The 17268-nt window shown below is 46.6% G+C and overlaps 1 protein-coding gene across 1 annotated transcript; it reads left to right on the top strand.

Annotated features, from left to right (window-relative positions):
- LOC8054150 (calcium-dependent protein kinase 9) lies at window positions 1696–5922 on the top strand. Its single transcript, XM_002466603.2, has 5 exons — window positions 1696–3021; window positions 4359–4655; window positions 4748–5031; window positions 5166–5396; window positions 5487–5922. The coding sequence occupies exons 1-5, from the start codon at window positions 2220–2222 to the stop codon at window positions 5631–5633; spliced, it is 1761 nt and encodes a 586-aa protein (XP_002466648.1). The 5' UTR covers window positions 1696–2219; the 3' UTR covers window positions 5634–5922.

Below are 17268 nucleotides of genomic sequence, written 5' to 3'. Positions count from 1 at the left end.
AGCGTTTTGGTAGGATTTGATCAGACAGCTGACCTAGAGAAGCCAAAGAAAAAAAACCACGAGTTCCTTGTCTTCTCAGAAGAGAAGACGTAGCAGCAGGAACTTGGATGATTATTCCAGCTCTCTCACCTGACCATTTCTTGTGACCCACCCATCCCACTACACTCCGAGTAAGACAGCCTTGTCTTTACTAGTCCTTTTGATCTGATGATGACGCACGAAAGGCTACTGTAAGAAAAGAGGACGCGGTAATTTTGTCTGGCTCGCTTTCGCATCGCAGGGCGCAGAATCATGGGCGAGGGGGTTGCGGAGTCCATGATTAGCCGCTGCACGTCGCTTCATGCCGCTATCATGTTGGCTAGGTTCCCTTTTGTGCTCTTGTTTGACTGACCACGGCCGCTGCTCGCTTTGCCTGGTTGGCCCCTGCGGCCTGCCTGCTGTGGACTAATCTCGACGGCGGCCTATAATAGTAGTGTAAGGCTTGGTCGCCTTTCCTTGAAGAGGACCATATATAGCGGAAAGTGTCACAGTCACAGCAGCGGCCTCCTTTCTCCTGGTACTACCTCACACGGTGACGGTGGTGCCCTCTCTAGTGTGTGTGTGTGTGCGCGCGCGCGCTTTCGCAGCAGCCGACATCATTAGTCCAGCTACCAACGCGACGCCCGGCTTGTGCAGTGGTCCTTGAACGAGCAAGCATATGATATGTGCTCGTAATAAAGACTCAAAGAGTGCTGGTATAATTAGTGTTCATACTTATATGAATATATGTCCATCAGCTTGCGGTGCCTGCTGATCCATTCTTCAGTTGGTAGAGGGCTCCTCTGTACGTGAAGTACGTGATCAGGGGAGAAAAGGCTGTGAAATGAAATGGATAGATAGATAGTATTTTAAATCATCAACGTCAATTTTAGCTGCTTCAGGATCAGGTGTCAGAATAACCTAGGCCTTGTTTAGTTGGGGATCAAAAAAAATTTAGATGTCACATCAATTGTTTAGTAGGATGTCGGAAGGGGTATTTGGATATAAATAAAAAAAACTAATTACATATCTCACCTGAAAACTGTAGGACGAATTTATTAAGCCTAATTAATTTATCATTAGCATATGTAGATTACTATAGTACTTATAACTAGACTTAAAAGATTTGTCTCGTGATTTCCAACCAAAAATTAGTTTACTGGTCTCGTCCGGCCGGGAGACTGGAGCGACGCCGCCGTGCGTGTCCCTGCGCTTGAGAAGGGGATGCATTGATTACCGGCCACGACCACACTGCCATGTCATATAATGTCATGCTCACACCACGCATCACACTACTGACTACTGACTACCCCGGGGCAGTTTCCCTCCACAACTCTCGTGCCATAACGCCGGGTCGTTTTCTAACCCCCCTCCTCCCTTGCTGGAATCTAGTAAACCACACGGCAGCTGTCGCGATACCTACGCACCCCGGCAGGCGCCACTGCCGGGAGGGGGCGGCGTAGTACACGATGTGGCGCGCGGCCCCCCGGACCAACTCATTGGATCGCCCCCAGCCACGGTGATGATGGTGTCCGCGCCCATAACCCCAGGCGGCCGGCCGCCGCGCCGTGCGTTTGCTGATGCCGGCGGCCGGTCGCTGTGCCTCTCCCTCCACGCCCGCGAAATCAAAACCTGGCTTTTCCGCGCGGTCTCTCCCTGCCGAGTGCCGATCCAACCGTACCCCGCGCCTTTTTCGCGACCCGGCCACGATCCGTCCGTCTCCTCCAATGAACGTATACGCGTACGCGCGAAGCAAAGCCTCCCTTTTCCGGATCCATCGATCATCCATCTCCATATTCTATTGACATTTTTTTAAAAAAAATTATGATTGAAAGCTGCATCTGCATAGTACGCTGCTTCTTCTTCCTTTGGCCCTTTGTCGTCCCTGTCGTCGTTGCGTACTTTGGATACCTGGACTTCTTCCCTCCCGCGACTACTTCCCCTTCCCCTTCCCGCCGAGCTGCTGCTATACCTAGCCATTAACTCATCCACGCCTCGCTTCAACTGTTCAGACAATCGACGCCACAGCGACCAAATCTTTCGTTTTCATATGGAGTAGACACACGCAGAGCTCGGAAGGGAGAGAGATATTTCCCTCTCCTCCATACACTACTGGCATCAGCAACCGCCGCAGGTTTTTACACATACAAGCTCGAGAGAGCAGCAGCCTTGAGCTTCTACTAGCTAGCTAGCTAGACGCCATGGGCAACGTGTGCTTCTGCGGCACCACCTCCACGTCCCCTGACCAGCCCGAACCCGACGCGGCCACAGCCAGCAAAGCGCCGCCGCCACATCCACAAGGTGGCCACAACAAGAGGCCGGCGACGCCTCCGAGCAGCCAGCAGGAGGAGCCGAGCCCGCGGCCTACCAAGCCCAGACCCAAGGCGAGGCCCAAGGCGGCGGCTACTACTAAGCCCAACAACCCGTACGACTCGGCGCCGCCCGCGTCCCGCGGCGTTGGCGGCGCGTCGGCGTTGGCGGCGCGCGTGCTGGACGGCGTGGTGCCGCACCACCCGCGGCTGCGGGTGACGGACAAGTACCACCTCGGGCGTGAGCTCGGGCGGGGCGAGTTCGGGGTCACGCGGCTCGCCACGGACCGCGCCACGCGGGAGCGGCTGGCGTGCAAGTCCATACCCAAGCGGCGCCTGCGCACGGCGGTGGACGTCGCCGACGTGCGCCGGGAGGTGGCCATCATGGCGTCGCTGCCCGACCACCCGGCGCTCGTGCGCCTAAGGGCGGCGTACGAGGACGCCGACGCCGTGCACCTCGTCATGGAGCTCTGCGACGGCGGGGAGCTGTTCGACCGGATCGTGGCGCGCGGGAGGTACACGGAGCGCGCCGCGGCGGCGGCGGCAAGGACCGTGGCGGAGGTGGTCAGGGCGTGCCACGCGCACGGGGTCATGCACCGGGACCTCAAGCCCGAGAACTTCCTGTACGCGGGCAAGAGCGACGACGCGCAGCTCAAGGCCATCGATTTCGGACTCTCCGTCTTCTTCAAACCAGGTCAGCCTGCTTGCTGTCTTACTGAGTTACTGGTGCTGCCTAATTCCCCCCTTGCATTGGTCTGTTTTTTTTTTTAAAAAAAATTGTTTATTTTGTCCCGTCTTTCCCTTCTACTATCGATATCTTGAGTTCCGTTTGCTCTTAATGAAATACGAGCAAAATTACACGTTTGGCAAAACTATCTTGAGTTCCATGAAGTATAATATGATTCATCAATCCTAAATCAAGTAGCACAAAACGATCCTTTCAAGATCGAATTGTTAGGCTTTTTTTGTCAAATTTTTGAGCTTCTAGGCCGGGTGATTATCATATTTCTCAAGGACAGACAGCATTTTCCTTTTCTTTTACGTCCGTGTGGCTGTCAAATTTGGCCTCTGGGACAATCTTAACCTATTTTGGATTCTTTCACTCGTTCCTTTTGGGTTAAATACTTTGTTGGTTGGCGAATGTTCTCCAGTACAGGAAAATGATTATTTTTAAATCTTGTCCAAACATATGCAAAAAAGGGCGCCTTTAATTCTGTCAGTCTTCAAAGAGCTATAATAGTCATTTAAATTTTTTAAATAAAACACGTGGTAGCGTGTGATACCGAAATTTTCATAACTGCCAGCGCTACACTTTGTTGCACCTAACTTTTTGGCACACGTCCTGTGAAAGCTTCAGAGAACTGTAGACACGAAAGTGTGTGTGTGTGTGTGTGTGTGCAATGTGCATGAGTAAGACACTGCATGCAGTGCGAGGAACAAGTCCTGTCGCCGGTTTTATTTTTGTCTTGAATCTGCCGTGCCTGACGTTTATTTCCGCGTGGAAGTGTCCGAGCGGCTGCAGCCAACAACGATCACGACACACGACAGTGATACGGATCCAGCTCGTATATTCAGAAAGTTGACAGTATATATATCATCCGAATTTTTTCTAAAAAAATAGTGACGAAAAAGTCTACTATTTGGGTTTTTGGCAAAACGCTATTTTCACCAGATAATAAGGTTAAACACAAACACTAGGGCATTACGCTCAAAATCTCAAAATTTTTAAAAATTCTTTATCATATTGAATTTTACGACACATACATGGAGCACTAAATATGTTTGTTAGACGAATCTTTTAAGACTAATTAATTTATAGTTGAACAATAATTATAAAATACAAACGAACATGCCACAGTATCTAAATACTTTTCACTCAGGGACTAAACAAGACCTAGTTCGTTTGTGCACGGTGATCACACCCGTAGTACGTGTTCTGTACAAGCATCATGCATGGTGCCACGCCCGTGATCCATATGACGCTTACACGAAGTTTTGTGGATGCAATGCAATAATGCAACGGCAACACAGGCGAGCGGTTCACGGAGATCGTGGGCAGCCCGTACTACATGGCGCCGGAGGTGCTTCGGCGGAGCTACGGGCCGGAGGTGGACATCTGGAGCGCCGGCGTGATCCTCTACATCCTCCTCTGCGGCGTGCCTCCCTTCTGGGCGGAGACGGAGCAGGGCGTGGCGCGCGCCATCCTCCGCGGCAACCTGGACCTGCAGCGGGAGCCCTGGCCGCGGATCTCCGACGGCGCCAAGAGCCTCGTCCGCCAGATGCTCCAGATGGACCCCAAGAAGCGCCCCACCGCGCAGCAAGTGCTCGGTACTAGTCTCTTACTCCTGTCCTGTTGCTTGTTCTTCCTTCGTGTCCCTCGTGAACGAAGGCCGAATCGCTGATGCTTTTGTTGTTGGCAGAGCACCCGTGGCTGCAGAACGCGCGGAAGGCGCCGAACGTGCCGCTGGGCGACGTCGTCCGGGCGCGGCTGCAGCAGTTCTCCGCCATGAACAAGTTCAAGAAGAAGGCGATGCGGGTGATCGCGGAGCACCTGTCCGTGGAGGAGGTGGAGGTGATCAGGGACATGTTCGCGCTCATGGACACCGACAAGGACGGCAGGGTGACGCTGGAGGAGCTCAAGGCCGGGCTCAGGAAGGTCGGCTCCAAGCTGGCCGAGCCAGAGATGGAGCTGCTCATGGAGGCCGTAAGAAGAAAATAAGCATGACTCTCTCTCCTAGCTTCATCTCATTATATATATTGTGCATGCACGCAGTTAATTAGACACAGGCTTAGAGAACATTTCAACCCTTAAAGCCCAGAACTCGATCGAAATTCCAGGCCGACGTGAACGGCAACGGGTACCTGGACTACGGCGAGTTCGTGGCCATCACCATCCACCTGCAGCGGCTCTCCAACGACGCCCACCTCCGCAAGGCGTTCCTCTTCTTCGACAAGGACAGCAGCGGCTACATCGAGCGCGCCGAGCTGGCCGACGCGCTCGCCGACGAGGCCGGCCACACCGACGAGGCCGCGCTCGACAACGTCATGCAAGAAGTCGACACCAACAAGGTACGTGTCTCGATCTCTGTCACCGTACCTGCAGGCAGATCAGACGACGATCCTGCGATTACAATCTGATCCTGCGATGCGATTGTGCAGGATGGGCGGATCAGCTTCGAGGAGTTCGTGGCCATGATGAAGGCCGGCACGGACTGGAGGAAGGCGTCCCGGCAGTACTCGAGGGAGCGCTTCAAGACACTGAGCAACAGCCTCATCAAGGACGGGTCGCTCCGGATGGCGCGATGACCACAGCAAGACGATGCATATGTGCTTCAGACTTCAGAGAGGCGATCGATGCGATGAGATGCTTGGTTTTTGATGCATACTACATCACTTCATCAATGGATGGATGGATGGATAGATTTATTTTCTTCAGCTTTTTTTTTGTATATATTCGTTCTAGAAAGTCTCTGAACTTTATTTAGAAATATTTATTATCAATTAACAAAATCTGCTGAGGGCTTTGGATCAGTGAGCTTGTGTTGACTGTAATTATGCGCCTAAAGTACTGAAAATGGTCTTTGGAATTTCTGAATGCTGCTGATGTTTCGTTTAGATATGGATTGGGTTGTGTGATTGAGGCCTTATTTAGTTCATTCAAAAACCAAAAACTTTTCAAGATTCCCCATCACATCAAAACTCAGTTTCTCTTTCCTTAGTTAACCAAAATTTCCTCAGTTCCTCATGTCAGACCAAAACTCAAAAAGTTGATTGGGCCTGCAGCCTACAGAGAAGGCCGGTTCGTCTAAAGGCTTTCCTTTGATATAATGTGGCTTGGGCCAAAGGCCTGAGACTGGACCTTACCTGATGAATTCTTTCATTCATTTAGACTCAACAAATTGCAGCGACACTCAGCCCATAAAATCGGTCCCGATAGTATTTCAGGGTGGGCCTGTCCTCTTGAATGGACACAAGTTTTCGTCCCCACACAGTATACTTGCATTTATTAGCCTTTACGGTAAGGACATCACTACAGATTCGGTGGTACCTTTCAGGCCGCAACATGACACCGCAGGAGGAAACAGGCAGGGAATCACAATCACTGGGCCATGCAATCATGCATGATGCATACAGCGGGAAAGCCGGAACGGTGATAGCGATGATCATATATATATATATATATATATATATATATATATAGCTGTCCACGTGTTATTCAGCAATGTTTTTCTCTTATAATAAATTAGAGGTATTTGGTTTAGGTTGTTAAAGTTTAAAAGACTCGTCTCGTAAATTATTCGCTAGCTGTATTTTTAGTTTTATAAATAATCTACATTTAGTACTCTATGTATGTGTCTAAACATTTAATATGACAAACGATAAACTTTAACTCGTGAAACTAAATAGAATCTCGGCAAACAATACTTTATGTATTAGCTAAACAAACAGAGCCGCAAGCAAATACTAGCACGTTGCGAGTTCCGACAATACGCAGCAGTACGATCCAAATGAACGCGCGCGGTCATCAGCTAGTGTATCCCGCCCGATCGATTCGGTGGACGAGGAACAGGGTTCGTCACCGCGTCCATCTCAATCCGCCGAGCTGAGCACTCTGCCAACCTGACCCGGTATATCGTCAATCAGTCCTCGATCACAGTCTCCCAGACGCTGAAAATCGGATGCTAATTCTCCATGCATGCCCTTGCTCTGGACACGGCGGCCCTCACGTCGCCGTTTGGCCTGTTCCGCCATAGTCTGGCTGCCACGCGGACACCATGCGATGCATATGTGCTGTCGTCGAGATTTTGGAAGTAGTTTGCTGGTGTTTTCCCCAGTTTTCATCAATAATGCCCGCGGCGGCGTCGCTTTCTGTCCCTGCCGACCCACGGCGCCCACCGCATGCAGCGTGTCGATCGGGTCGAGCCTAATGACCGAGCTGAGGTTGGGCGAGTCGCTACAGTGCACTGCACGCTATAGCAAAAAGTATTATTGGTTGATTTGTTATGCTAATATATTCGACTCATAAGCTCAAGCAAAGAGGCTGAAGTCCAGCTCAGGCAGGTAGAGCCCACTGGTGCTGGGAGCTAGGCTTTGGAGCTTGCAACTTGGCTGCATGCACCAAATCGCTTTCTTAACTCAACAAACAGCTCCCTTAACAACTACTTACTCCACGAGTCAGCTTCGTGACAAGTCTCGATCGCTGTCAGCGGATAAAACCCAGCGTGTCAGCAAGGCCGAAACGAAATGGATCGAACCACTGTCGTCGTTTTGTATTTATTGCTTTGCTTTTGTCGCCCTGAGCAGAGCTTTCGGAACTAGTACTACTGGTGGGTTGTGAGCTGCAAGTACCACCAAGGCAACAAGCCAACAACACTCGTCCATCAACTGCGCTCGATCAATCAGTTGTAGTCTGTTGGTCAAGCTTCTGATGCAAATGACGCAGTTAAGAAACTTTTGGAGATTGTGGAATTGTAGTTACAGTGGTTCTCAAATATACCACATATTTGTATTGTTTTGCTGCGGTAGGGACGTCACCTATAATAACGTCCTGTATAAAAGAATGATTAGCTAAAATACAGAACATAACAAGTTAAGATATGTTTAGTTCTAATTTGTTCGTTTGACTGATAAACCATAATAGAAAGTACTGATCGCTGATTTATTATCAGAGAAAAATAAACTCAAGCGAACAGGCTGTCGCGACCAAAACATTGAGGATCAGTGAACCATCATCATTACCCGTTTAGTCATCTAACCATAATCGTATTCGAAGCAGAGCAAAACCTAATGAACTGGATTGGCCACGCAGATATGCCGGGTCCATGTCAGATTCTCGGATCTCGCAGCTCGCACTCACGGAGGCCGCCCATCCTCTTCACCTTTAGCCAGCACAGGAGCAGTGTGTCGTTGCTTTTGGCTAGTTGTCTGTTCGCCTGTTCGTCAGAGGGTCCCCAATCCCACCATCGGATGCAAAAGTGAGCTATTGTTTCTTTCCAAATCCTTCTACGTATTGTAAAGAATTAAGCAAATCCAAGAAGAGATGCCAGTAAACTAAAACATTGATAGTTACATCAATGTAATCATGAGTATATTAATTAGCTTGTTTAGGACTGAACATAAATATACGTTCGTGGCAAATAATTTACGGTTCTCGTCATTCTTTGTCATCGTTGTGAATCTAAATTTACAGTGCATCAGTCCATATGCTTTCTCGCATTTGTAGTTTTCCTCCTTCAGAGATTCATATGCTTCCATCTTTCCAAGGCTTAGGACAGCTGGTTGGCTAAGGATGTGGCTTATTCTCAAGATAGCTTTAGACCAATTAATCTAGTCAGTCAGTCCAAATTAACTTTCAGCAGCATGTTTGTGAACGTCTGGACTTCTGCTCCCAGCCGTCTCCATCACAAATCTCTCCGTCTCTCTTCGAATTTTCCATTCAACTCTGTCTGTACTACCAACAAACGAGCTTACGATCGTTGATATAGTCTAAGCAACTAGAGATTAATTAGCTGCTGCACTTTAAAGTGTACGAGATATAGTCCGTCACACTTTAGTCGGAATTATTAATTTCATCTCTGTCTCAGAGATCAGGATTGAACGAAGCTAGTCAAATCAGATCTTTTGAGACGAGCTTATTATCTGGATAAAATTAAGCAAATCTTTTGGTTATTTGGCAAATTGGCATGCATATAGACCAATGGCCTTTTTGGCTGTAACAGGTGGTGGTGGTGGCACATGTACACGATTTGCTTTTGAGCACGGTTCTCGTGTTTGGATATGTATATAGCTAAGTACTCCACACGTGGCTACACGTGATATGTTTTGAGTATCAATAGTTGTGACCTCAGCTCCTTGCCGGTAAAGTTTAGGTATCTATAATCTATATATAAATCTCTATATAGTTTATGCCACGTCATACAAATAAAGTATTTTCTCCCACCACATATTGGTCGATATTAACGGTAATACCTACAAATGCCGGGTATCCGACGGCTTTGCCTTTTTTATCTTGTGTGGTTCATCGTAAACACACACTTACAGGTGGTCCACTACAGACTCCACATCCTAAATGATAAGAAAGACAAGGAAAGAGACACCTATAATCTATCTATAATAATTTTTATATAGTTTATATCCACTAACTCCAAAGTTAAGCTCTCATACAGTCTCGTTGTCAGAAATAAAATACTTTTCTCCCACTACACATTGTTCGACAGCAGCAGCAGCAACAGTAACAGCAGCAACAACAACAGCAACAGTAATGCATATAATTGTGGGGTGTCCGAAGTTAAGCTCTCATACAGCCACGTCATACAGAAATAAAAACTTTTTTCCCACCACACATTGGTCGGCAGCAACAACAACAACCACCACACATTGATCAGAAGTAACAGTAATGCCTACAATTGTTGAGTGTCCAAAAGGACCATATATATGCATGCATGGCTTGCCGTTTTATCTTCTATGATTCATCTTATATATACACACTCTGCAAGTGGTCCACACATAGTAGATGATAAAAAAAGACAAAGAAAGAGATATCTATAATCTATAATCTCTATATAGCCACTAACTCTAAAGCTGAGCTCTTATACAGCTACATCATCAGAAATAAAATACTTTTCTCTCACCATACATTGGTCGGTAACAATGACAACGCCCACCACACATTGATTATAAGTAACAGTAATACCTACAATTGTCCGGTGTTCGGGACCACGCATGGCTTGCCTTTTTATCTTGTGTGATTCATCTTATATATACACACTTTTACAGGTGGTCCACATATGGTAGATGATAATAAAGACAAGGAAAGAGATATCTATAATCTATAATCTCTATATAGCCACAAACTCTAAGATTGAGCTCTTATATTGTCACACCATTAGAAATAAAATACTTTTCTCCCACCACACATTGGTCGGTACTTGGTAGTAACGACAATATCCACCACACGTTGATCACAAGTAACAATAATACCTACAATTGCCGGGTACTCAAAGGGACCATGCATGCACAACTTGCTTTTTTATCTTCCATGATTTGTCATACACACACTCGCATGTAGTCCACACATAGTATATGATAAGAAAGACAAGGAAAGAGATATCTATAATCTATGATCTCCATATAGCTACTAACTCTAAAGCTGAGCTCTCGTACAACCACGTCATCAGAAATAAAATACTTTCCGCTAAAAGAATCATAATAAAATACTTTTCTCATATCACATATTGGTTGGTAGTAACTGCAACACCCACTACTCATTGATCATAAGTAACCTAGCCGAGGCAGAGATCTTGGATGAAGTGGTCGTGAACCACTAGAGGACCACCTCGATGGAGTCACCGAGCACCACTCGTTCGACTAGGACCTCTTCGCCTGTGACCTAGGCGGTGTTGAGACCATGCTTGATTACCGACATTCGGTGACAGATGTCTCCTCAGATCGAGTAGTAGGTATCGTTGTTGGCATTGTGGCTACCTTGCACTCCACTATAGCATCAACACGACTGTTAGTATAATTTTCTTCTCCCTCAACAAGTCAGATTTTCAAAGCAATAGGGGCTCAGGGCTCGGATTTCGTAGGCGTCCATGCATACACCTATGGCCCTAGCTTCAAATCCACCGGGCATAACATGCTCTCCAACAAAATAAACTACATCATCAATAGTGAGCTTCATGAGCCATTCTCAACTGAGAAGTTTTCTACCAATTCTTGTGGCAACGCACAGAGATTTCAACTAGTATAATTTGTCATATATGGCACATAGTTAGCATGGTTTTATTGTTGCATAAAAACATAAGATAATTTATTGTTGTATATAGCACGTAGTTAGCATGCTTCCCAAAATAATCTTACTGAGGTATGTTATGTATGGGGTTTCCTGCGGTGCAACATGGTTAACCCCTTTAGCATTTCTTCTCATATTGTTCCATATCAACCTATCATCGAGCACCAATAGAAAGCATCATACCATGGGTTTCGTGGATACAAACAACCACCTACTATTTTATTTCTCTAAGGATTTAAGATTCATGGAAAATAATACCTGCACACAGATTTTGTATAATTAATGTATGTCCTAGATAGAACAAATGGCCACTAGGTCTCTGCATGGATTACGTAATCCACTCAATCCACCCATCCAAAACTCAATTCAACCTTTTGAGGAAACCTGAGGCACAACCTTTCCATGAGAAGCCGGTAATAAAAGGGGTCCGAGGTGTAAAGAAGACACTCTTTTTTAACCTTTTGATTGAGTTTTGACATATCTAGGAAACTAGGCATGGCTGAGTGAGTGCTTGCTTTAATAGTGTTATTCACGAGTAGACTGAAGGAAAATTTTCCACTTACATTTCGTAAATCGCAATTGAGCAATACATGAATATTTCACCTATCTTGAAATAGGTATGAGGGTATTTAATTTTGTCACAAATTATAGGAGAAAGATAACATTCACATACATATTACTATTAATGTCTATCGCCAACTCAAATATGGTAATCACCAATGTTTTAAATAGCGGGCTATAGAAAATAGCGTCTTCCTATCCTAGACGCTATTTGCGCTATAGCGAACGCTATAGCGGTATAGCGTTCGCTATAACCCCGCTATAGCGGCTGTTAACGTGCTGTAGCTATCCACGCTATAGCGCGCTATTTATTTGGAAATAAGCAAATTATATAATAGACAACAACAAGTTCAAGCAACCATCATATTTCACAATCACAAATCACAGGTGTTTCACAGTTTAAATATTTAATACATAACTAACTCATAATCATAATGCATGATTGTATAGTGCATAACCACAAGTGCATAAGCACAGTACAACAAATAAGTGCATGACAACATGATCATAGATAAACAGCAATAGCGCGCAAATAGCGGCGCTATGGCGCTATTTCAGTTTAGCGGCGCTATAGCGCCAATAGCGCTGATAGCGTAAAAATGAGGTATAGCTTCGCGTCGACTTATTCTGGCCGCTATAGCGCAAAAATAGCGCGCTATTTAAAATATTGGTAATCACGAAGGATTATATGTGTCATTTGTTTTACCACATAATATTATAAAAATGTTCAGATACCTCATATTTTAGGATAGAAGGAGGACACATCATTAGATGTTTCCCTTTGTAGTAATCACAAAATCCACAAATTAGAAGGAACATGCTAAAACTATTAAAGTTGATTATGTGAGAAAAGACAAAAATAGAAGTGGGATAACCTAGGCACATACACCAAGGCTGAAAAACAATTGAAAACGATTTCTGATTGGTAAGCTCACCACATTTTTAATTTAAGTATGATATAAAATAGTACTAAAAGAATTTTTAAAACATTAAAATTTTAAATGTGATAATAATGAAAAATAAACATTATATCATTCCTATAGAAACAATTTCTTATAAATTAGATCTTTCATTTATGTTTTCAGCCCTATAATAGAGACCTCGCCCTACACGGTACTCCTCACTTTATTTTTCTTGCATGGATAGGAGTACATGTTAAATCTTTCCCTTGCAGTTGCAGTAACTATAAGTCGACAAATTAGTAAAATTTATTTTGTGAGGAGAGACAAAATAGAAGTGGATAACCTACGCACACCACGAAATAATCAACGCGTTGGCTTGAGCTTTTTGAAAACTCCCTTAGAGGCGGACATAAGTTTCAACCGACTTGGTTAATGTCTCGGATTAACCGAGGCGGTTAGTTTTTATTAACCGTGGCAGTTACAAAAAACCACCTCATAAAATCAATTTACGGAGGCAGTTACTAAAATATGTTTACCAAGGCGGGCCTTCCAAAAATACCCCTATTTTCGAAGACGGGCTAGTTATAAGACCCGTCTTGGTTAATATTCCCGAGGCCCATCAAAAGTCCATCTCGGCCTATATCTCGGTCATAGTATATAAACATGGAAACCCTAGCCCATCCACTTAATCTCTTGTCTCTCTCACTGCCTCCAATCCTCAGCGCTGCTGGGAGCCCCTCTCCTTTGTGCATCTCTCTCTCACTCTCATTTCTCACACATCGGCCTCTCTCTCAATCTTCTCTCCTACTCACCGGCGTGGATCTAGAGCAGGGGCCGCACACTAGGCGAGCAGGAGGCCGTGCCTCAGCGGCCAAGAGGCCGCGACCCTGGTAGCTAGGAGGATGTGCCCCCACGACCAAGAGGAGCCCACGACCTCGATAGCGGACCGGTGCGCGCGGGCTTGGCGGACTGGTGGCGCCCTCCTCCCTCGTGCCATCCTTCTCTGCCATAGCCATCATCGGGGTGCAACGGAGTGGGTGGAGCCAGCTCGGTGGACCAGCAGCGCGGGCGCGGCAGACCGGCGGTGCCTCTCCGTCCCCATGTTGTCCTCCTCTACGGTGGACCGGGTAGACCTCCTGTGCGGTCCAATGAGCCGGCGTTGGTGTGCGGCGGTTGTCGACGAAAGCTGGTCGGCAGTCTACCTTGGGGTATACACACGGTAGTAGTTTATCGGTAGACGGTGCGCAAACTACGAACTCGATGGTGACGCAAGACACGGACAAGCTTTTTATCCAGGTTCGTCCGCTGTGTGGGCGTAATACCTACATCCTGCGTCTGATTGTATTGATTTGTGTTGAGAGAATATGATCTGTATGACTTGTCCTCTAGGGGACCCCTGCCCCTCCTTATATATCCTGAAGGGACAGAGTTACAAGCAAAGTATCCTATTTGGTACAATATCTTGTAGCCTTGCGGTGCACGCCGACCAGTCGTGCGCCGCACCGTCTTCATCTTGTGGGCCGAGCCACCTCTGACGGTGCGGCCCATATAGGCCCACGAGGGTATAGGGGTTTATACCCCCACAGCTAGTCTCCGAGCACCATGTATTGTGATGTAACACGCCGTCTTGAGCTTCTTCGATTAGTGAGGCTTGACGTCTTCAATAAGCAGGAAAGTTGCCCAAACAGTTGCAACGGTATTTTGACCAACTCAAAAGACAGTTGATCAACATTGACATCGAAGAAGCAGGTTGTTCAAAGAATGCATGGTGCTCTTAATTAAAAAAGATTTCTTTCCTGGTGAAGTGTGCCCACTTTACTTTTCTGAAAAGTATAGACCTCAAAATAGCAAGCATATTCACTGCAAGGTGAAGTGTGCCCACTTAGTCCCCGAGCCTGGTAGTAGGTGACGTAGGCACGTGGTGCCATAATCAAAAGAAAAGTCCTCAAAGAAATTCTGAAACTGAGATGCATCGCCAGATGCATCGTACCGATGTGGTCCCCGAGCTTGCTAGAAGGCGAAGTATGAGCCTTGTAGCAAGGTCTAAAAATTGAATTTACCAGTCCCCGAGCATATCATGCTCGTCTGCAATTGAATAGACTAATCGACCAGTCCCCGAGCATATAACGCTCGGTGGTCGGTACAGTCCCCGAATTCTCAAATTGGTGGGCTGGTCGACCAGTCCCCGAGCGTATAGTGCTCGGTGGTCAGTGCAGTCCCCAAACTCTCAAATTGGTGAGCTGGTCGACCAGTCCCCGAGCGTATAGTGCTCGGTGGTTGACACAGTCCCCGAGCACGGCGTAGGGACCGGTGGACAAGTCCCAGAGCGTGGTGGGGAACGTAAACGTGCTCGGTGGTCGGCACAGTCTTCGAGCACAGCATAGAGAGTAGTCGACAAGTCCCCAAGCGTGGTTGGGAACGTAAATGTGCTCGGTGGTCGGAGCAGTCCCCGGGCACAGCGTAGGGAATAGTCGACGAGTCCCCGAGCGTAGCTTGTCGACTGAGCCAAACCCCTGAAAAATAAATATAAAGAATAGGTAGTACATGATGTATAAATAAACTTTAGATAAAAAATCAGTACTGAGATAAGTTTTAGATTTTTTATTATAAAATTAGCACGAGTAGTTAATTCATCCTAGAGCTTGTACCAGCTCTGGTCTAGCCAACAATCAGCATGAGGTGCGGAACCTAGGCACGCGTAGGATTGTCAGCCACGTCAGAGAGCTACTGCCGACCACCCGGAACGCAGAGGGCGGATCTCGTGCACGTGTAGGGAGGAGTCGGAGACAGTACCGGCTCTGGAAAGCTCGTGTAGGAGAAAAAACTAGTCGGCTAAAAAAGTTATTTTGAAGAATAATAATATTAAAAATATTATGTCAAAAATAAATAAAATATTAGAAGTGTACTTATCTTTGAAAGAAAGTCTTGTCGGTGACGACAAAATTGTCCGGCCCTCGAGCTTTTCGACTTGTCATGACGGTGGTCGCTGTTGTCATAGCGTCGTTCTTCGCGGCGATTATTATTGCGACTGGTGGTCATAGCAAGTAGGTCAAACAATTTGGTCGATGGTCCGAGCAGGTCGGTGTTGTCGATCTACCTCCCTTTGTAGCAGGGAAGCGTGCGACGCGTTGTCGGCGTGGTCGGAAACGTTGCTGGTGTGGTCGAAGTCGTAGCCAGCGTGGTTGGAGCTGCAGCCGACGTCGGTGAAGAAGTGATCGGCACAGATTGGATCTACGCCTCCTTCGCGGTCGTGGTGGTGAAGCTGTTGAAGCTGACGGTGAACGTGAAGCCGTCCGCCATGGCCGCGAAGTCGGGGATGATGGTCATCTTGTTCGTCAGGAGAGCTGTACGCACACCCCCTACCTGGCGCGCCACTGTCGACGAAAGCTGGTCGGCAGTCTACCTTGAGGTATATCCATAGTAGTAGTTTATCGGTAGACGGTGCGCAAACTACGAACTCGATGGTGACGCAAGACACGGACAAGCTTTTTATCCAGGTTCGGCCGCCGTGTGGGCGTAATACCTACGTCCTGCGTCTGATTGTATTGATTTGTGTTGAGAGAATATGATCTGTATGACTTGTCCTCTAGGGGACCCCTGCCCCTCCTTATATATCCTGAAGGGACAGAGTTACAAGCAAAGTATCCTATTTGGTACAATATCTTGTAGCCTTGCGGTGCACGCCGACCAGTCGTGCACCGCACGTCTTCATCTTGTGGGCCGAGCCACCTCTGACGGTGCGGCCCATATAGGCCCACGAGGGTATAGGGGTTTATACCCCCACAGCGGTGGATCCATCCCGCCGAGCGACGAGTAGACCGGCGGTGCGCCTCCCTCCCTTGCCTGTGGATTGCGACGGGGCATCAGCAATGGTGGATCTAGCTAGCGGCGGTGTAGATGGGCTTGGCGGGCCTGTCGATGGGCTCACTAGGCCTATCCACTTTTTTGTTTTTTATTTTATTAACCCAAGCGGACATCAAAGCGTCTCAGAAGAGGTCACGTTAACCGTGACCTTTGATCTGAGGCAGTTGGCCAAAACGCCTCGGTTAAGCTATTTTTGCTTGCCTCCATTAATTTTTTGGTAGTAGTGGCGACACCAAAGCTAAAATGGTTGAAATGATTCTTGATCGGTCAAAGCTCACCATAAATATTCAGTATAATATAAAACTAGAAGAATACCCCGTATGTTGCTGAGAGAATACAATAGAATATTGATGTGTCTTGCTGACGTGGACATTAGAGTTGTATGATTAGTGAATTTTAGTTGTGTGTGATAGTGCATTGCTTAGTTGGACAGTTTGCATGTTGAAAGAAATATAGTGACTTGCTGACATGGATACTACAATTGCATGAGCTAGTGAATTTTTAATTGTATGTGATAGTGGCTTGCTTAGTTGGACAACTTACATGTTGAGAAAAAATAGGTAGTGGAGTTTAGCTTTGAGGTTTTTCCTACATGCCATAAGAGTATAAGGCCTTGTTTAGTTCCTTCCCGAAACCAAAAATTTTCAAGATTTCTTATCACATCGAATCTTTGGATACATGCATAGATCATTAAATATAGACAAAAACAAAACTAATTACACAGTTTGTCTGCAATTTGCGAGACGAATCTTTTAAGCCTAGTTAGTCTATGATTGGATAATATTTGTCACATAAAACGAAAATGCTATAGTGCTCATTT

Source organism: Sorghum bicolor, chromosome 1 (genome assembly GCF_000003195.3).
Source record: "Sorghum bicolor cultivar BTx623 chromosome 1, Sorghum_bicolor_NCBIv3, whole genome shotgun sequence".
Taxonomy (NCBI): domain Eukaryota; kingdom Viridiplantae; phylum Streptophyta; class Magnoliopsida; order Poales; family Poaceae; genus Sorghum; species Sorghum bicolor.
The sequence above is the reverse complement of the archived record's forward strand: the minus strand, read 5'-3'. Positions and strand labels throughout refer to the sequence as shown.

Bases quoted from the DNA above. Each gene is read 5' to 3' on its own strand.
- LOC8054150 (XM_002466603.2), top strand. From the start codon at position 2,220: ATGGGCAACGTGTGCTTCTGCGGCACCACCTCCACGTCCCCTGACCAG. The intron at 5,032-5,165 runs GTAAGAAGAAAA...TCGAAATTCCAG, and splicing joins TGGAGCTGCTCATGGAGGCC to GCCGACGTGAACGGCAACGG. The intron at 5,397-5,486 runs GTACGTGTCTCG...GCGATTGTGCAG, and splicing joins AAGAAGTCGACACCAACAAG to GATGGGCGGATCAGCTTCGA.